The 22,029-nt window shown below is 44.7% G+C and overlaps 1 protein-coding gene across 5 annotated transcripts in view; it reads left to right on the top strand.

Annotated features, from left to right (window-relative positions):
• The window catches only part of LOC137558594 (granzyme A-like), a 54,859-nt gene that overhangs the window by 25,236 nt on the left and 7,594 nt on the right, over positions 1-22,029 (top strand). For 3 of the 5 annotated variants that reach the window (XM_068271757.1, XM_068271754.1, XM_068271755.1), the window contains 2 exons: positions 18,536-18,677; positions 19,981-20,119. In XM_068271757.1, the coding sequence (XP_068127858.1) occupies positions 18,544-18,677; positions 19,981-20,119 (273 nt within the window). In that variant the 5' untranslated portion in view covers positions 18,536-18,543. Of the gene's footprint in view, positions 1-12,468; positions 12,557-15,429; positions 15,490-18,535; positions 18,678-19,980; positions 20,120-22,029 lie in introns of those variants that run through there. The other 2 variants (XM_068271756.1, XM_068271753.1) reach the window with 2 other exon arrangements.

Genomic DNA, 22,029 nt, shown 5'->3' with positions numbered 1-22,029 from the left:
CAGTGGGTTATTACAGGGAAGAACAGATGTAAATAATGCACTGGTGAATTGATAAGGGGGGGTCTGAGGGCAATCTGAGCGTGTGGGCAGTTGATTGGGTGCCCGCAAGGGGCAGATTAGGGTCTAATCTGATGGGTAACAGTGACAGGTGGTGATAGGGGGTGATTGTTGGGTAATTAGTGGGTGTTTAGAGGAGAGAACAGATGTAAACAATGCACTTGGGAGGTGATCTGACGGCGGGTTTGCGGGCGATCTGATGGTGTGGGTGGGTGATCAGATTGCCCGCAAGGGGCAGGTTAGGGGCTGATTGATGTGTGGAAGTGACAGGGGGTGATTGATGGGTGATTGACAGGTCACTTACAAGCAGTGCTGCTCGGATACCCCTTTTCAAAATCCGGATCCGATTCGGATCCAGATACCCCGCTATCCGATCCGGGTCGGATATCCGAATTCAAAATTTTCCGATCCGAATCCGATTCGGATATCCGACCCTAGTATCCGATCGGATTCGGATATCCGTGTTTAATCCCGGAAGTGGCCTTTAAATTGCTTTAAAAAGGTTTTTTAGGGTATATGAGGCATGTAGCATCATAATTTTGAAAATGGAAACACTGATGATGTGGGGAGTGGACTTAAAATCCCCCCCCCCCTAAAAAAAATGGCTGTCAATCAACATCAGAGTGGTATCAGGAAGCAGTCGTACTGACGCAGTTGGGGCCTCCCCACAACTCGGACAGCAGACACCTCCAAAAAAAATTACACAGCTATTGTGTTTAGATAGTTGACCATGGCACTGTTGTAGGTACCACGGCACAGTAAAAAATTAGGAGAGGTTCCAGGAAGCGGTCGGTCGTACTGCCGCAGTTGGGGCCCCACAACTCAGACAGCACAGACACCTCCAAAAAAATTACACAGCTATTGTGTTTACATAGTTGACCATGGCACTGTTGTAGGTACCACGGCACAGTAAAAAATTAGGAGAGGTTCCAGGAAGCGGTCGGTCGTACTGCCGCAGTTGGGGCCCCACAACTCGGACAGCACAGACACCTCCAAAAAAATTACACAGCTATTGTGTTTACATAGTTGACCATGGCACTGTTGTAGGTACCACGGCACAGTAAAAAATTAGGAGAGGTTCCAGGAAGCGGTCGTACTGACGCAGTTGGGGCCTCCCCACAACTCGCACAGCACAGACACCTCCAAAAAAATTACACAGCTATTGTGTTTACATAGTTGACCATGGCAGGTACCACGGCACAGTTCAAAAAATAAGAACCTGGCTTCATGAAGATGGAGTCAGGAGGTTGTGGTGGTAAAGGGTGGTTAAGCAGCAAGCAGGCATAGTGATAACCACTCAGCCACTTCATTTCCCCCTCTTGCCAACAACAGGGGCCAGGAACTCACCAATTGCCCAAGCCTCGTTCATCTTTAAAAAAGTCAGTCTGTCCACAGACTGGCCTGACAGACAAGAGCGCTTCTCAGTGACCACGCCACCGGCCGCACTGAAGCACCTTTCCGACATAACGCTGGAAGGCGGGCAGGACAGCACTTCCAGGGCGTATTGCGCCAGCTCGCCCCAGATATCCAGGTGCTTCACCCAGTACTCCAAGGGGTCCACAGGGGTGTCGGTGTCAAGCCCGCTATAGGACCCCATATAGTCGGCCACCATCCGGGTCAGGTGCTGGTTCTGGCTTTGAGAGCCGGATGCTGCTGCAGGCACCTCCTCTGTAGGCAGCGGTACTGGTGTGGCATAGAGCGCCTTTGTCAGAGACAGCAGGTTTGTTGGGCGCCTGCTGATGCTGGATGCAGGCACCTGCTGCTGTGCTGGCTGGACTGAGACAGCAGGGGGGGTGGGAGTCCGGGGGAAGGCTTCCTCCAAGCGCCGAACCAGAATCCGCTGCAAGTCCCTGATTCGGCGCACAGGGTCTCCTCCTACAGGCAGGAACTGAGCCAGCTTCCCCTTCAGCCGTGGGTCCAGCATCAGGGTGATCCAGATGTCCTCCCGAGCACTCATCTCCTTCACCCTTGGGTCTTTGCGCAGGCACTGCAGCATGTGCACTGCCATGGGGAAGAGGGCTGCCATCTCTGCTGACCTATCATCTTCTGCACCGCTGACAGTGCTGTCGTCCTCCTCTGATTCCGGAGCCTCATCTTGCTCTCTCCACCCCCGCACTACTGCAGCTGCACTCCGCTGTGCCCCCTCCTCTTCAAGGTCAGGGACCTCCAACTCCTCCAAGTCCTCCTCCAACTCCTCCGAATCCTCCTCCTGCTGCACAGAGGTGGACTGTGAAGTGTGCTGCTGCTGCTCCTGCTGCTGGATCAAGGCTTCCTCTCCCACTTCCAGCAGAGCATCGAGGGCCTTGTCCAGCATGCACACAATGGTCAACCACTCACACAGCGACGCATGGTCCCGGCTGACCATGTTGGTGGCCTCCAGGAAGGGTGCCAGCACAAAGCACACCAGCTGCATTTTTCCCCACTCAGCAGGGCGGATGATGTCTGGGAGGTGGGTGGTGCCGGTCCCCAACAAGTTGGCATCCATGGTGGCTCTGGCCAGGTACAGGTTGACAGCCCGCCTCTGTTCAACCAGACGTTCCAACATCGCCAGGGTGGAATTCCAGCGTGTTGGAACGTCTATAATGAGGCGGTGCTGTGGGAGGTTCAGCTCCATCTGCACGGCTGTAAGGGTCGCTGTGGCACCACCCGAGCGGCGAAAATGACCCACCGTTTTCCTTGCCGCTCCCAAAAGAGTGTCCATCCCCTGGTAGGTGTGCAGGAATTTCTGCACCACTAGGTTCAGGACGTGGGCCAGACAGGGGATGTGGGTGAGGTTTCCCCGCTGGATGGCGGCAACCAAGTTTGCACCATTGTCGGCCACCACCTCTCCGACTCTGAGGCCTCTGGGGGTCAGCCAACTCCTCTCTTGCTCTCGGAGCTTGGCCAAGACGTGGTCTGCCGTCAGCTTGTTCTTGCCCACCGTGACCATCTGCAGCAGCGCTTGGCAGTGGTGGGCCTTCACGCTGCTGCTGAGGCGGGGTTGTTTGGCGGCGGATGGAACCGGATCAGAGCTGGAAGCTGCTGCACTTCCCCTGACCCTGCTGCGGGGTGGCACCACCCACCGTGGTGATGATGCTGCTGTCTCCTCTTCACCCCCTTCCACCAAACTGACCCAGTGCGCGGTGAAGGACAAATAGCGGCCTGTCCCGAACCGGCTGCTCCATGAGTCCATTGTCACATGGACGCGCGCACCAAGCGCATGATCCAGCCCACGCTCCACGTTGGCCTTTACAAAGCAGTGCAGTGCTGGGATGGCCTTGCGTGCGAAGTAGTGCCGGCTGGGGATTGGCCAATCCGGCGCTGCGCACTGCAGGAGCGCACGCATCCGGCTCCCCTCCTGCACAAACGAGTACGGGAGGAGCTGGGAGGACATGGCCCGTGTAAGCAAGCCGTTCAGCTGGCGTATGCGACGGCTGCCGGGAGGCTGAGCCCTGACCACAAAAGAGTCACTCAGCAGGGTCTGGTGGTGGGGGCGTTTTAGGCTTGCACGGGAAGCTGAGGAGGGAACAGAGGAGACCACTGAGGAGGACTGGCTGCCTGAACAGGCCTCAGTGTCAGCAGGAGTGGCAAAGCTGGTTATAGTGCTCTGACCTCTGCAAGGGCCAGCGCCAGCTTCCTTCAGCAGCTTGAATTCCTGATGCTCAGGTTTGTGCTTATTGCCCAGATGGTTGATGAAGCTGGAGGTGCCATAACTGGAGGGGTGAGACCCTCTGCTCAGCTTCACATGGCATAATTTGCACGTTACAAATTTGCTATCCAGTGAGGGCAGATGGAAAAACTGCCATATTGGGGATTGGAGTTTTCCCTTACGTGGCTCAGAACGGGATGCTGCTGTGGATTTTCTCCCGGTGGTGGTTGGGGCCTGGGGTTGAGTGGTGCGGCTGGTGGTAGTCGTGCCACTGACAGATGGAGCAGCAGCCTGCGGGTCACGTACTCCATGCCCACTGCTGCTCCTGCCAATCCCTGCAATGCTCAACCTGCGTGCCATACACACTGACTCCTCCTCCTCAGAGTCAGAGCTGACATGCCCCTCCGGTCGCTGGTAGTCCGGGTCCTTCACCTCATCATCAAACTCCCCTTCGTAAAACTGCTGGGATGATGAGCCCGCCTCAAACTCCTCTTCTGCTGGCACATCATGGACGGGCTCCCCCCCAACAATTACTGTCAGCATCTCAGACTCTTCTGTAAAGCCAATTTTGCTGAGAATATTTTCTCTAGGGCTAGGGCTGGTGGTGGTGGCCTCACTGTCACTGGCTTGCTCCTCGTCATGCGCCATCTGCTGCATCACAGACGCGGCGTCCTTCTCCTCCAATCTGCGCCGCTGACCCTGCTTGAAAATTGACGCAACACGCTGCTGCGTCTCTGCAGCGTGACTGCCAGTGGGTAGCGGCGGAATGACTGATGCGGCAGAACTGCTGCCAGAGGCCGCAATGTTGCTCACTCTCCTTCTGGCCTTGCCCCTCCCCCGTCTCACACTGCCAGTGCCAGACATAGTACAAGACTCACTGTCACTGATGAGTCGACGTCACAGATGATGTGTGTGGGGTACTTGGTGCACTTTTATTATTGGCGGCGGGCTTGGAAATGATCAGCAGATTGACAGACAGGAGTACAACAACTAAACACACTGACACTGCTCACTCAGCAGCAGCACAGCAGCAATAATCTGTAGTACTAGCACTGTCTGCAACTACACAATATAAAACCACAGTAGCAGTAGTAATAGCAGCCCAGCCAGCAGCAAGGAGCCTGGAGTGTGTGCACACAGACACAGCACACACAAAGACACAGGACCTAGTAGCAGTAGTAATAGCAGCCCAGCCAGCAGCAAGGAGCCTGGAGTGTGTGCACACAGACACAGCACACACAAAGACACAGGACCTAGTAGCAGGCACAGGCAGCTGCTGCAGCTGAAAGACTGACTGACAAGACTGACTGACACTAACAAATTACACAGACTAGCTAAGCTAACTACAACACAGTAAAACAGTAAAACCAGAAGGTGTTTTAGTGTTAAAACGCTGGGTTATCACTGGGATAATGTACTTGCTTCAGCCAAACACACTGGACAAACTATCTCAGTGGCAGTCACAAAGCAAGGACGAGATTCTTAACATGCCCCCCTCCTTATATACAGGAGGGACTGGCCAAGGTTCCCCTCTGTGATTGGGTGCTTGGGCTTAGGCTGGGAGCGCTCTGATTGGCTGAATGACGTCATGGACATCATGTCCATGGTTACAGTACCCGGATTCGGATATCCGATCGGTATCCGCGGATATCCGGGTTATGCGACCAACTATCCGCATAGAGCTATCCGGATTTCCGTCCAGCTATCCGGAATCCGGATCCGATCGGATAGGCCTAAAAAGTTCGGATATCCGAGTCTATTCGGATATCCGGTATCCTGATGAGCAGCACTGCTTACAGGTGATTTACAGGTGATCAGGGGGGATAGATGCATACAGTACACAGGGGGGGGGGGGGGTCTGTGGAGAATCTGAGGGGTAGGGGGGTGATCAGATTCAGGAGTCCCCAGGGGGCAGTTTAGGGAATTTAAAAAAAATAGCGTTGACAGATAGTGACAGTGAGTGATTGATGGGTGATTAGGGGGGTGATTGGGTGCAAACAGTGGTCTGGGGGTGGGCAGGGGGGGGGGTCTGAGGGGTGCTGTGGGCGATCAGGGGGCAAGGGGGGGGGGCAGATCAGTGTGTTTGGGTGCAGACTAGGGTGGCTGCAGCCTGCCCTGGTGGTCTCTTGGACACTGGGACCACCAGGGCAGGAGGTAAATGGGATAAATGGGATAAATGGGATACAGTTGGTGACATCAAACTTGGAGAAGGACTTAGGAGTACTCATCGACAACAAGTTAAATAATCGTACTCAATGCCAAGCCGCTGCAGCTAAAGCGAACAAAATTTTGGGATGCATTAAAAGGGAAATAAAAACTCGAGATGCTAGCATAATATATTGCCCCTGTTTAACTCTCTAGTAAGTATCGCAACTTAGTGGGCAGCACCAGTACTTATAAATAAGCTCATTAATATATCAATAATGACCTATTATGTGTGCAGAAAGGATTCAAAGTAATAGATAACTATAGCAACAACGGAAATGAATCCTACAAAGACCGCACCACTAGAGATGAGCGTAATGACGTAATTACGATTTCGCGAAATTTCGCGTTATTAGTGTAATTACGATTATGGCCGTAAGTACATAATCGTAATGAAGAAGGATTTCGCGAAATTTCGCGTAAGCGTAATTTTCGCATAATTTTCGCATTACAATGGGTATTTGTTCATGCCGTAATTTCGCATTAAACGCTACCGTAATTTCGCGTTAAACCGTAACGCTCCGTATAATATAAAAAAGCCGTACTACTAGGCAACTTAAAACAAGGATAGGAGAACATATAGGGAATATAAGAAGGAGCCATATGGGACATAGTGTCTCGGACCACTATAGAACACACCACAACTCGGACCCAAGTTCTTTAAAATTCTGTGGGTTAGAAAAAGCAGAATATTCCTGGAGGGGATGTAACAAAACAAGAGATATCTCCAAGAGAGAAACTAAATGGATCTTTAATATGGGAACTTTACAACCGAATGGACATAATATTGAATTAGATCTAAATTGCTTTATAGCAAACAACTAGAGCAAATGAGAACTTACAAATTGAAACTGTTTATAAAGAGGACCTTTGTGCAATTAACCCATAGGGTAATGTGTACTTTTAATATACATTTGTGTAATTGACCCATAGGGCAATTTTTAAGTAGACAATAAGAACTAGACATGAATATAGGGGAGTAGAATTGGATATGAAAAATAAATACCCTGATTTGGAATATGTGATGTTTTACCAACTTTCCCCACAAGATGGCATAGTGGGATTTAAAACTGAAATTTGCCACATTTTAACATGTTATATTTATATCACATGGATTTTTTTCCAGTAAAGTAAACTAAGTGTTTTACTAACGATAATGGAAAACTGAGACTGAAATGTTTTTAGTAGAAATGTAACTTTTTAACAAATGTGGTAATGTACAACGGACTCTCAGCCCATTGCCCGTAACCACGGTGGAGCGCACAGTCTGCACTTCCGCCCCACGCCGGAGCGCACAGCTTGGTCTTTCGCCTCATTATGGAGGCGGACTCCCGCCCCACGACGCAACACAGAGCGCACCTCGCAGTGGAACGCACAATCTACACTTCCGGCTTATGCCGGAGCGCATAGCCTGGCCTCTTCCGCCTCACTATGGAGGCGGACCTCTGCCCCACGACGTAACACAGAGCGCACCTCGTAGTGACGCACAGACGCCACCTTGGAGCACGCGCACCTCACGGCTACGGATACACGCCGGAGGAGGGATAGTACGACGGAGCTCCTACACCTATAAAGCATCCTGGCATCCTGTGGCAAACCACGCCCCTGATGAGTCACGCGGTGTGACGAAACGCGTCGGGTGGAGCCACAGGACACACCAGGAACTTGCTACCAACACGGGAACACGGGAACGGACGGCGGAATCTGAGTGGAGCGGTGCACCTTCATAGGCCTTACCCGGGAGGCACGGGGGAGAGCCCGTTATATACTCTAAACGCCTGTACCTACCCAAGTTTGTGAGTACGATTTTAAAGAATAAAACCTTTATGAATTTTTACGGAGTTATGCTATGATCTATTCATTCCCTCTGTGAGGTATACTGGAGCACTACATCCTCTATGAGGAGTATCTGGTCTATAGGAACCATCTGTCTGCCCAGGACCACCACCCTACGTGGACATTACAGCGCACTGAGGACGGATCGGGTGCCAAAGAGGAACATCCTGTTTGAGCTCAACTGACCAGTCTAACAGTGGTCCACCGTAAGGGGTGAGTGCGGTCCCAAAGGGGACACGTTATCTTCAGTCATCTATTTACTTTGAAGTGGAGCGCCTTCTACACACACGATTTAATATAAAAAAGCCGCCAACTTTAAGGGTTAATAGCAAAGCCCCCTTAAATGCTAAGAGCCTCAAATTTGGAGAATATATTAAGGAGATCAGAAGGAATAAGAGGAAAAAATATTTTTTCACAAAGACCTTATAGTTTTTGAGAAAATCGATGTTAAAGTTTCAAAGTAAAAATGTATACATTTAAAAACCCGCCGACTTTAACGGTTAATAGCAAAGCCTGCTTAAAGTTTAGGAACACCAAATTCCTAGGGTATATTAAGGGGATCAGTGGGAATAAGAGGAACATTTTTTTTTTCAAAAAGACCTTATAGTTTTTGAGAAAATCGATTTTTAAGTTTCAAGTGCTCCGCATTCTGGCTATCCCAGCCTGCATGGGGGACAAGGGGTTAAAGAGGTCTGGGAGGGGGGACCCCACGTCGTTTTTTTTTTATATTTCCCACACTCAGAACGAAGTAAGTAAAACTCTTCCCACTTGGGGGAATCTATGAAAATAATACACTATTGTTACCTGTGTTTTTTACCTCGTCTAGTTCTACACTATTGTTACCTCTGCAAAAAAAACTGACATTTTCCGCATTTAAAAGACATTTTTGCCCTTGAAACTTAAAAATCGATTTTCTCAAAAACTATAAGGTCTTTTTGAAAAAAAATTTTTTCCTCTTATTCCCACTGATCCCCTTAATATACCCTGGGAATTTGGTGTTCCTAAACTTTAAGCAGGCTTTGCTATTAACCGTTAAAGTCGGCGGGTTTTTAAATGTTTAAATTTTTCCTTTGAAACTTTAACATCGATTTTCTCAAAAACTATAAGGCCTTTTTGAAAAAAAAATCTTTCCTCTTATTCCTTCTGATCTCCTTAATATATTCTCCAAATTTGAGGCTCTTGGCATTTAAGGGGGCTTTGCTATTAACCCTTAAAGTCGGCGGCTTTTTTATATTATACGGAGCGTTACGGTTTAACGCGAAATTACGGTAGCGTTTAATGCGAAATTACGGCATGAACGAAATGCGAAATTACGCTTTGAAAATTACGCTTACAGTATTTTCAATTACGATTTTAATGGCAATTACGCTACCGTAATTTCGCATCGTAATCGCAAATTTCGCATGCGTAATTATAGTAATGAGAAATTACGAAAATTTCGGCTCAACTCTACGCACCACATCAAAATAATCAAGTATAAAGAGCTTTATTGTATACATAATTGCACAAAAAATATATTAAAAACAATTAAAACCACGATCTCCAGGTTGACACAAATAAATAAAGCCAAATGGCTATCAGATTTGAGTAACAATAATTACAATTGAATAATAATAAGGCCCAGCCCTTCACTCAACCACAATAATCCATATGTAAAGAACATGGATGAGAAAAGTGACAAGTGCAAAGTGGATAGAAGCCACTCCTGAACAAATGATGAGTCAGGAGTGGTAATAAAGTGCATACAGTGTAAAAGGAGCAAATAGCAAATAGCAGCACTGAGGACAGTGAAACCACCCAATGTAACAAAATTGGAAGTGTGAAAAGAAAAAACAGCAACAAGAATAGAAGTGATCCGTGGACCCAACAACAAGTGCACAAGCGAAGACTCACCAAGTAGCGGGACTGGAGGAGGAAGGGCTGTGTCAGCCTGAGAGATCAGCCTTCGCGATTCGCCGCCTATAGCGGCTTCTACCGGGCATGCTGAACGCCAGAGCGTCTACCGTATAAGTAGGAAGTGCGTCACCGGAAGGGGCGGGTCCGGCAGGTCAAAGTGTACGTGGCCACGTACACTGAGACGCAAAGGTCGCGCTCGCCTGGAACGCACCTTCCGTCTCATAACAACGCAGTCAAGTCAAGGGGGTGGGGCGTAGTCATGACAACTATGTACAACATGAGGATCTAAAAAGCGCAGGTGCGCTAAATAGCATAGATGAGAGAAGAAGACCGAGCAGATAGAGAAGAGCTGGCCTAATAGAGCACAATAGTACTAAATATAAAAAAAATTACATGAAAAATCACGCAAATACATAAACATATACCTCTTAATCACAAAATACATCAATAAATGATGAGATCACAACAGACCACTGGTAATGAGCATATACCCATCAAACTCTAAGGCTAGTATACTGAGGACCTCTGGTGGTCCAATATATGTAAAACAAATCAAATGGTTAAAGATACAACTTTTACACCTGGAAATACATTCTCAAAGTAAATATGTGATCCAATCCATAAGGACACACTTCAACATGTGAATGTTGTAGGATGGAGTAGTCCAACAAGTCCATGGTTTGAGTCCAGATGATTCTTAGGGAGATCCTACCCAATACTTCTCAACCCAGGAATCCAAGTGTAATATTACTTGAAAAAATAGAAAGAGAGAGGCATATAAACAAAGGAGGACAATTTTGCCCCTAGGGCCAATGCTAACACCCTGGCCCTATACATCGTCATTTAACTAACTCACTCAATAGTGTATTATTCAACTCGTGACAAAAAATGCCAATCAGAGATGTCCAGTATGCACTTTAAATCACACATATATTGCTGAGGGGGGTCAAAATACCAAATTCCCCCCTACAGCACTAATGATCATCATGATAATAAATATCATATCACAAAAGTGTATACACACACGTAAACACAGATGTGCCTACTCACAAAGCACATCCATATGATAAGAGCATGCTTAAATCCCAATAAATATAAAGGGTAAGGGCACACCATAAAGGAAACTACGATGAAAGAATCCACCAAAAGCCAGTGACAGAGGATCAAGATAAACCACACATGCATCCCATATTAGTGAAGATATCCCAAAAATGTAAAGTCATCATTTAGACCCACCGGTACTCTGGTATTTAGTTCATAGATCCACCGGGTTTCCTGTCGAAGTAGTGCCTGGGTAATATCTCCACCCCTAGAAGATAAAGAGACATGGGTTAATCCACAGACCCTCCAGCCATCTGTTGTTCCCCCGTGTGCCCTCAGAGCATGCTCTGCCACCGTGGTAAGAACCTTACCATCAGTAGCATCTCTTTGTGCTAAACGAATGGTCGACATATGTTTTTGTATTCTAGTTTTTAGGGCATTCCTGGTCTGTCCCACATACCATTTCTCACAAGGACACCTCAGCAGATACACCACCCCCGTGGTTTAACAATTGATGTAGTCCTTGATGTGGTGTTTGAATCCATTCCGTGGACTAACTATAAATTTCGTTGGTTGCATCATCTTGCAGATATTACAACGTCCGCACGGGTAGCTCCCACAGACAACAGGTCGTTTACCACCAATTCTTTGAAAGTGACTCCTACACAAACGGTCCTTAAGATTTGTTGCCCGTTTAGCAGTAATTGAAGGCCTGGGAGTCAAATAATTTTTTAGGATAGGGTCTGTTTTTAATACCGCCCAATGCTTAGACAAAATAGAACGCAAACCCTGCCAATTATTGTTGTATAGAGTGCAGAATCTTACCACCTCCTGTTGTGCTTTAGTCCTCTTCCCATATAATAGACTTTCTCTGTTTGAGTGCAGGGCTCTATTGTAGGCCCTCCGTATAGTTCTTTGGGGATATCCTCTCTGTGTAAACCTTTCTTTTAGATCATTTGCTTGTATTCAAAAATCTCTTTCGTCTGAGCAGTTTCTTCTTAAACGCAGAAACTGTCTGACTGTCTTTAATAACTCTTCTGAGCTGTTTCTACAGTTATCACTATGGTGATGGGGTAGTTGGGGTAGTGCGGTATTTCCACAGATATCCGATTTCTGAGCGAAATTGCCGATTTCTGATTGGAAATGCAGAAATTTCTTTTCCACGGAATCTGAATGAGTATCCCTATCCTACAGAAATCTGTTGTTTGTCTCATCCACTTCTTCCCTTCACACTCCTCCGATGCTGCCTATCTTTGCCAATATCTTCCTTGGCCGGTAATTACCCAGAAGCTCCAGTTCAAACTGCTCATCCCATACAAAGCTCTCCATAAGTTGTCTTCTTCATACATTTCCTCACTAATTTACACGTACCAACCCACCTGTTTTGACACCATGTATAAACGATGTATTTCCATAGTGCTGCTATGCTATTTGTTTGGCTAACACGGGTCAGAAACATTTTCTCTACTATCACTACTATCACAGTGCTGCTAAATTTTCCAACTGCATTATGTATAAACCATGAATGTGGTCCTCACTCTAATAATAATAATAATAATAATAAGGTTGTGCTCTAGCATTCAGTCACAGTGAGAATGATTTCATACTAGCACCTGGAATGCCCAATATGTTACACAACAGGATGTTTTAGAAGTGTTTGATGGAAGATAGCGGGCAGAGCTCAGGATGTATCCTGCCCCAGTGACCAGACCAACACTCCACCAATCAGTCTACTACAGATTTAATCTATATTGATATGCGACTAAAATATAAAAGCTGCTCGGACTTCTGACCTTACTGTGCAGCAACCATACAAGTGACAACACGCTACAGTCACCATGAGGCTCTTCCTTTCACTATTTGCTGCAACATTCATCTTACTCATGCATACATGTAAGTATATTTTTATATGCATGATTTTTTATATTAAGGGTAAGTTTAGCAAGGAGTTGCTAAATGAGGGGAAAAAACTCAGAAAAACTGATTTATGATTTTTGCATGCATTATAATTAAAAAGGAAGGCTGGGACCATGCAGGGCCTGTTCTGTCTTGAAGCAAGGTGAAAAAATTGCATCAGGCACAGAGATTACAGGGGCAGCATTTTTGTACTGTTAGCGAGGTGAAGAAGTCATTATTGAGGAAAAGCAGCTTGTTGTGCTGTGTGAGGAGTCTGAGAGTGAGTGAGGAGAGGGGAGGCAGGAGAGCAGCAGTGTTTCATTTGAATTAGAGTTAATTGTCGGATGCTGTGCAATCATTCCAAATCGGGAAGGGTGGGCGCAGCCTTACAAGCTTGCTTCAGGCAGCAAAAAGTCTAGGACCAGCCCTGGGACCATGAAATCTGGCTGATGCTGTATTCTAACCATACAGTGTGTGCCTCAGCAGTAAGTGATGCATCAAATCAGGCTACTATTTGCTAATCTGCAGTTGTACAGTTTTGGTAAGCCTGTGGTTTATTCTTAAATGCTTTTCTGCTCACCATGTATTTTCTCAACTCTAGACAACTCTGTTTTTCCTGGGAATGCCAGGAGATCAGCTGTTACTGAAATGCTCACACCAGCTTTTCTGGCACCAACAATCATACTAATGCTGGGTACACACTATGAGAATTTCTGGTCGATTTACTGTCAGATCGATTATTTCCAACATGTTCGATTTGCTTTTCGATTGATTTCCGAGCATTTTCCGATCTATTTCCTATTAAAGTGAAAGGAAATTGATCGGAAAATGCTCGGAAATCGATCGAAAAGCAAATTGGACATGTTGGAAATAATCAATCTGACAGTAGATCGACCAGAAAATCTCATAGTGTGTACCCAGCATTAAACAGCCAAGAAACAGTGAACGCCCTATCACACCAGAGAATGTTTTTCAGGTCATTTTAATATTTTTTTTAAACGCTTCCATTGACTTGCATTAAAATCATGGAAAATCACAGCAAAATAGCCACAATTTCTATTTTTCACAAAAAAATGCAAATGTGACAATTTTGCCATGATTTTACTGCAATTTTAATGCAAGTCAATGGAAGCGTTTTCTTTTAAAAATGAAAACAACCCAAAAAACGCTCTCTGGTGTGTTTCCAGCCTGAGAAACAGGTTGAGCAGGGGAGTAATTAGAAATCACTGGGACCCCCTGCAAAAATTTGAATGCCCCCCCCCCCCCCCCAGGCCTGCTCAGGGCCGTTTTGGGGGGCAGGAAGGGTCACAGCATGAGGGGAGAGCATTGGCCCCCACACCGGCGGGGAGGGGGGGCCACTCCTTCCTTCCTCACCTTTGGCTCTCCCCTCAGCGTGCTCCCTTCCTACATTAAATAGGTGTCAGCAGCGGTGGGCAGCAACACATGCATACCTCTGTATTCCACCGCTGAGGTCCGATCTCTAAGTGCTACATGCTACTTCCACGTTACAATGCGATGCTAATGCCGCACTGTGAAATAGGATTAGCATTGCAGTGCAGTAAGCTGGGTTAACTTATAAGACTTTATAATGCAGCTCTGCATCATCCCACTGTGAATGTAGCCTGAAGCTTCTATCCAAACAAATGTAGTACTTTTGGGGAGTCAAATTGGGCTTTTCTTTCTGGTACTAATTGTATAAAAGCTGGGATGTTCCTGTGCTTAAGTGTTCTTTCTCATGAATGACAGCAGTGCACTAACTGCTTGTCTGTCACTCCAGTTTATTTGCTGGGCGCTTTTTAGCTGTGTGCCAGCGTCCTGTGCTGGTCTCATGCATGTACATTTGAGCTGGTGGCAGTCTCCCTCTGGATGGGGCATGAGGCTTTTTTTTCCAGACAGTGGGCCTGATGCACTAAAGTTGTGTGCTCCTTGCGCACTATGGTAATGCACAGCCACTAATGGGTTAATGGTCGTTGCTATCCCTGCTCTAGCAATTGTAAAATTGATGTGCGTTTCTTGCGCACGGCAACTTTATCATACTTTAGTGCATCAGACCCAGTAACGGTTGAAGCATGTCTAGATACAAACTCTCCCATTTGGTTTCATTATTTGGCAAATGGAAGGTGCTTAATATTGGCAATGGGGCTGCTTAACAGGTACCATTTTGCCTTCCTTTTTAAAGAGGACTTGAAGTGGGTCCAAACACATACATTAGAATGTATATAAATCTTCACCCCCCTTCAATAATTAATAATTGAACATTTAGAAGCATGTACCTGATTGACCCTACAGCCCCTTAAGATGCCCATACATTACTCAATCTTCTCAGTAGATTAGATCATTATCTTCTACAGATCAAAGCTGCAACATATCTGCTCAATCGTGATTTCCAGGCAAAATTCCCGGGAGGTACACATTGAAATGGGGGAGACCTGGAGGTGATGGTGGCTCCACAGATTTTCAACAGATTTCAAGCAGAAATGTATTAAAAATCTGTGTGCAGAATTTGCCACCTAATAGATGCCTCTATGATCAGATTTGATCTAGGAAGTATCTTTCTGATGGACTAATCAATTAGCCATCTATAGGTGTATGGCTACCTTTAGTGACGGAAGCCGTGTAGGAGGAAGATCACACCAACAATGGATACTACTGTTAACTATTCAACACAAAATTAAGATCAGCTAAAGTACACTCAGTCCTATTCCACAGAGTATTTCTGCAGAGGTCCTACCTCTGATCCTATGTTCCACAAGTAGGTTAATTACAAGTATCAATTGCTTTTGTGTTAAGATTAGGATGTCTCATGATCCTTAATTGGATAGCAGTACTTGTTTTACTACCCACAATAAGTGAATTATTTTATCTTTCAGGCCTCAAGAATAATTTAAAACAACCAGGAAGAGTGTTATTTGCGGCATAAGAACATTCTGGTATCCTAAAATAAATGTAGTCTTCCACTTACAAATCACTCAAGTTGTAGCATTTCAGAGATAGAAACAAAGATGTCTTCAAGTACATTTTCAACACTGTGTTTTTTTTTTCATACTTAAAGTCTTTATTGAGGACAATAAAAAAATCCAGTAGACATTAATAGCTCAAGAAAACAGTGTAAATTGCTACTGCGCATGCACAGATCTCTCCTGGCAACAGGAGCACAATCAGGGTGCACGCGGTTCAGGGCCGTACACAGGGCCGGTTCTAGACTTTTTGCTGCCTGAGAAAAACGTGTGAGGATGACCCCCTCCCCCCAAATTGGAATGATCGCATAGCACCTGGAAATTTGCACGGCACGTTATAGATGCTGCCCCCCAAAAAACCCTCACTACAGGTAGGTAGCTTGGTATAGGTGCCCCCAGTGTTGGTAGCTACGTGCAATTGCCCCCAATATAGGTGGTTAGCCAGGTACAGTTGCCCTCAGTATTGGTTGGCCAGGCATTTAATGTTTCTGCCTTGTGCTGCCCCCAGACTTCTGCCTCCTGAGGAAATCACCTCACTTGGCATCATGGGGGGACCGGGCCTGGCCGTGCATTGCACGTAGCCTCTGACTGGCCATGACCAGTCAGCTTTCAGGGGTCACCGCCTCACTGCTGCTTGCTGGAGAATTGTGGAAGGACAGCGTGGGCACAGGATGTCTCCAGGGGGCTCCAAGAAGCCTCAGGAAAGTTAAACTTATTTTTTTTTTAACGTAAGTAACCCTTTAAGAGTAATTGGAGTATGATCTGACCATGTTATCGTGTGAATATCAGTCTTACTAAACAGAGGTAAGACAGATTTAGTACAAAAAATAAAAATAAATAAATATAACCCAGTCTTGTATAAACAGAATGAGGGGCAGAATAAAAGGTGCATGTCCTTTCAGTGGGATGGGAAATCTGGGATGGGAGAGCTAAACGATGATATTCCCTTAACAAATGTGTAAAGAATCTAGAACGGGTGTCAGTTCTTGTCTGAATCAACACACCTTCCACAGAAGACCAATCTAAAGCTGTGGACAACACCATATTATAGTCACGCCCAAGAACCAATGATTTGCTGAAAAAGTTGCAGCTGTAGCCTGTAGCAAGCACCTTCTGTAGAAATCAATCTGATTTTGATTAGGAGCATCTAAATTCCCCCAGACCAAGTTCTCTCCCAGAATTCTTACCAATACTAATATAAAATGTCATTTTGAGTATATCACTGATTTAAGAACTTACAGTAAGTAGAGGCATTGGTCCATATGCAATTAACTTTTTCACCTGTTTTTTCTCTTAGGAGATGATTTTCATTTCCAATTTAGAATAACTTTTAAACATTTTGCAATTTAAAAAGTACAAGAAAGTAGTTGAAAAAGTACTAGGTACTAGGCGGAGGTAGGGAAGAGTGAATAGGAGAATTAGATTAGGGAAGTGATAGAATATTGATAAATGTACCTGTATTCTGCTAATGGTAAAAGTGGATAGTAGAGTATTGATAAACTTACTGATTTTCTACTAACCACATCCATTTTAGTTCACAGCTTTTTTAAATGTATATAAAAAATGTTGGGCCAACTCTATAATATATGGAACAAAGAGCCATTTTCTTGACTATGCTCTTTTCTTTTAATTGTTTTCTATGCAGCCATGTTTTAAAACTTGCAGAATATTTATTGTTAGGGTCAATGCACCATAAAAAGACTTAAAGTTTGACTTTTTAGAGAACACAAGTGACCACTCTGCTGTTTTCCAAAGTATAAAACTTTATTTCCGACCCATTATAACAGTAAACATCAAGCCACAATGATACTAGGGCCTGAGTCCACTAACGCAGTTGAACGCAGTTGTACGCAGTTGTGTCCGCTTTCCAGCATCTGTAACATTGATGTGTTTCTGAAAATCAGACACAACTGCGCACAACTGCGTTAGTGGGCTCAGGCCCTTAGTACACACAGGGCTGGATTTACCATAAGGCACTGTAGGCACGTGCCTACAGGCGGCTGATGATGGAAAGGCATTCCCTTCCCCAGTGCCTCTTTCCCTATACATAGTCCTGAGAAGAGTGTAAATGGCAGATTACTCACCCAGCTCTCTGCATTCCACTGAGCAGATCTGATTTCAGCCTGGGGCATCTCTAGCTACCTAAAACTTGAGGATACCTCAAGCTAACATTGAGGGTACTTCTTGTTACCTAATACAAAGTGGCACTTATAGCTACCTATGCCGGACAGGGGAAGCAGGGGAAGGTGATAGCTGGGCCAGCCAGCAACCTTGAGGTGTGGTTCGGCGGGGTTCATGGAGGTCGAAGTCTAGGTGAAATCTGTGCCTATAGGCTCCTGTGATGTAAATCCGGGCCTGAGTATACGAAACCTCCTAAGGTATCCATCCTTGGGTGTATAGGATATTTTGGTCACTTTTTTTTTTTTATTTGATGGAAAGAATGACAAAAATAAATAAATAAATACATACATAAAATACATACTGATACACCATATTTTTCTTCTACTTCTTAGTTAGGGCATGGAGAACTGTAACCACCCCCCTCCCACCAAGAAAAAAAAGAAAGGAAAAAAAAAGAAGTTACTTCCTCCGAATAAAAAGATACTCCATTTGTGTGACTAGCTTTTTCAGAGTACAATACTACTTTTTTGTACTATATGCCACTTTTGCCAAAGCATTGACATTTTGAAAAAGTAAAACAAATTGTGCCAAAATGACACCACTCTGTAAACTTACAACCCCTGAAGTATCTATGCAATGGGGGCTTTGGTTATTTTGATTGCATTGATTTTTATAACCTTTGATGAAAATTAAAAATTAAACTTTTTCAGATAAGTGTTTGTTTTTTAGTTGTGACATAGAGTATTGCAGAAATTCGCCCCAAAAAGAATTTGGTTATTTCTTCTAAATAAACCGATACTTTAGTCTTGGAATCCTTGGTGGAATATACTATTAGCAACGTCTGAAGCTGCATATTCACCAGAGATGCATATTCCTTTCATTCAATTCTATGTTTTAGATGTGTGTATGGAAATCATCGGCGGAAGGGAGGCCACACCTCATTCCAGGCCATACATGGCATTTATAACAACTGGAGATATAGCGTGTGACGGGACTTTGATTGACTGGAGCTGGGTGCTGACTGCAGCTCATTGTCCTATGTGAGTACCTATAATGTTTCCATTTCATTCCAAGGGCTGATTTATAAAAGTGCACAGAGTTACAAGTTGTCACTGTCCTTTCCTGCTGAATCTCACATTTTCAAAGGAATACGGTTGCCTAGTTTATAAAATACCATCATTCTTTTCATTCTTGTTATTTCACTTCTCCAAATCTACTGCAATGTAGGTGGAATAATTGCTGTTCAACAGAAGATTCAATGTGAAGAGGCACCCCCCCCCCACTAGTGGCCAACTGCAGTATTGCAGCTATTACCCGCAGCTGTGTACAGTGAATATAACAACCCTGTAATATTTCCATGCACATTAATCCACAATTATAACCTAAAATAGAAATCTTTATGGGCAGATTCTACAAAGAGACAAATTTATCTCTAATCGAATCTGATTAGAGATTCATTTCTGTAGTAGTTATATACAGTATATGTACATGTACAGTATTTATGGCATTTGAAATGTAACTTTTTTTTGCAATAGTTCTTTACTATCGTAAGTATCCTCTAGATGGTGCCATGGCCAAGCTACTGATGTAAATGCAAACAGCAGAAAACAAAGGAAATGCTTGCTAAAGAAATGTCAACACTTCGTGGCAAATAAGATGTGTTATCCTACAAGAGTCAAAAATATAGAGTATTGTTAGGGGCCTGTGTGGCCTTTATAGATATGTTCAGTTTGGCATAATGCATGCATCAAATGCAATAGCTAATTGGCTTCATATATCAAGCACAACATAATGCATAAGGTTTCTCTGACAAATAATGCAGCCATAGTTAAATTATCTATTTATTTAAAGATGAACTGTAAGGACATACAGTAGAATGTAATATATTATTCTGGGAACCCATCTTTACCTGTATTATACTGGCTTTAATGTCATAAACTCTTCTTATATCTATATAATGTTTTATGTTGGCATGTAACCCTGCAGCCCAAGTGATGTTTAATTTAGGCTACGATATAATGGAGCCTTCTCCTATACCATGGGAGTTCAGGTAATGCTCCTACTCACTTTACAATGAGTCTCCCCACCCAAAAAAAAAATAAAAACATTCCACAGCAATTCACCTTGCCAGCAGTAAAGATGCCAGTATCTCTGGTAAATGTAAAAAAGTAAACATATTTTACAAGGGGCAAACATTGACTACATCATTTATTACTGAATATTGTAACAATAAACACATTTATTCACTTATGTACAGTAAAGTAAAACTGGTTATTACTGGATTTTGTTTTACATCTGGAGAGCTCTTATAAAGGCATTCATTTACATTAATTTACTTTTCAGTGATCATTCCACAACAATCAAATTAGGGGTCCACTCGCTGAGCACAGAAGATCCTTATGAACAGAATTTCAAGGTTTTAAAGTGGTATACACATTGCTTCAATGCGAAAACATTGGATAATGACATCCAGCTTGTACAGGTACGTACACTTAAAATATACTGCCGGACAGATTTTAAATTGAACTGACAAAGAAAAATGCAGCCATACTCTTCAAATGATTTCCTGAAGCTGGCAGCTGGCTTTTCTTGGAGTGAGCAAAGGTATCATCATTTTCCTAGAAATCTGAAAGCAGGCATGAAGGTAACACACATTTCAGGCTGAGCAATCTCAGGGTTGGAGACTATCCGATCAACAGAATCGCACACCAGCTGGTAAGTGGTTGCTGGTCCTGGACCCCCATAGCAGGAAAATCCAAACAATCAAGAAGTGGGATCCTAACAGGCTTGCTGAAGAACAATTTTGGTTTTATTGTTCCGGCACACACATATACAACGTCTGACTGTCTCAGCCGACAATCGTTTTGAGGCCTATCCGGTTCTTATAAACATATACCTATACCTTGATAAAGGGGACCGGATAGTCCCTGAAACGATCATCGGCTAAGACAGTCAGATGTTGTATATGTGGCCAGAAACAATAAATGCAACATTGTTCCTCAACAAGCCTGTGTGAGGATCCCTCTTCTTGATTGCTTCAATTTCAGTTACCTGATTTTCTGATGCTGGACAAACCTCTGCTGGGAATGAAATCCACATGGTGGCTGGTTGCTGGCATAGGCTCTCCTGTGTTCCATAGAAATGAATGGAGTAGCTAAGGTTCTATATCAACATCTGACAGCAATGACTGGAAAACTACAGGGTCTGCACTCAGGGTTTGATCTCAGTGCAGAGAGTGGGTTTATCATGGCAGTGAACCGATGCAGTGTCAATTTGTCTAATATTGTCATCCCCCCTCTGCCCCCCCCCCCCCCCCCTTCAATCACACACATCTTTTTTTTCCTCCTTAAGAATTAAGCAGTTCCCTGGTTCACCCACCATTTATAAACTGCCAGGTACCCACAATCCTTCCTGTTGTCACCTTCAAGGGCCTTTATCTTGCAGATCATGTTACAACTCAATCCAGTTTGCCAGTTCATGGAAAATAATTCCCGCCAAGCCTTTGGCTTCAATCATTGGCATATCAACTTTTCTCTTCCATCTCACATGATACTCAGCATTGCTTCCTAGGAATTCCATTTTGCTGTCACATTGACAACCCACAATCAGCACTTTGCCACCTCCTATCCCCCCAGATCTTTATATATTGGGGGTGATCTGTGGCTGTATCAGCTAGAAATAGTGAAGCACTTAGAGAAAGGGAAAGCCCTAACACAGGGACATTTCAGTGCAATTGTGACTATAAGGGGGTTTGGTGAGAAAGGGAGAAGCTCCTAGACCTGGCAGTTTCCATAATTTGGTTACTGGTGTTTCTTACTTCTTTAACCACGTGAGCCTCATGTCCTCGGCAGGTGCTGCTCCAGCAGCAGCAGGGAAGTGAGGCCCACGTCTGTGCAGTCTGCGGGGCTGTGCATGTGATCATGCAGGCGGAAGCCCGTGATCACGATGGTCCTGGCTTCAGGGGAAAGGGTGGCAGGGGACAAAAGTCCCCTAAGCCAATCCGTGCATGTCCGCTGAGAATGATCACTGTTGTTGTTCAAAAACAGTGATTATTCTCAATTGGTGCTGCCGCACTGCCTCTCGCTCGCTCGTTTCCGCTGCTCCCACTACCCATCAGACTAATGAATTTATCTCCCCTCAGGTCCACATGACCGCAGGTATCTCATTAATGCCACTTCCGAAGTAGCACAGGCACGCATTACTTCTTATTAAGCGTAGTTATTGTACGCTTATAGGAAGTAATGCACGAGGACATCTTGTGGCCAAATAGTAAGATTAAACCTACATATATTAGGGACACCATTTTTTATATGCATGTCAAGAGGGTATATTATTATTAAATTATGGGCATGTGATTAGTGATGGATGTACAACTGAAAAAATGCACCTTTA

Source organism: Hyperolius riggenbachi, chromosome 1 (assembly GCF_040937935.1).
Source record: "Hyperolius riggenbachi isolate aHypRig1 chromosome 1, aHypRig1.pri, whole genome shotgun sequence".
In the NCBI taxonomy this organism is placed as follows: Eukaryota; Metazoa; Chordata; class Amphibia; order Anura; family Hyperoliidae; genus Hyperolius; species Hyperolius riggenbachi.
The sequence above is the reverse complement of the archived record's forward strand: the minus strand, read 5'-3'. Positions and strand labels throughout refer to the sequence as shown.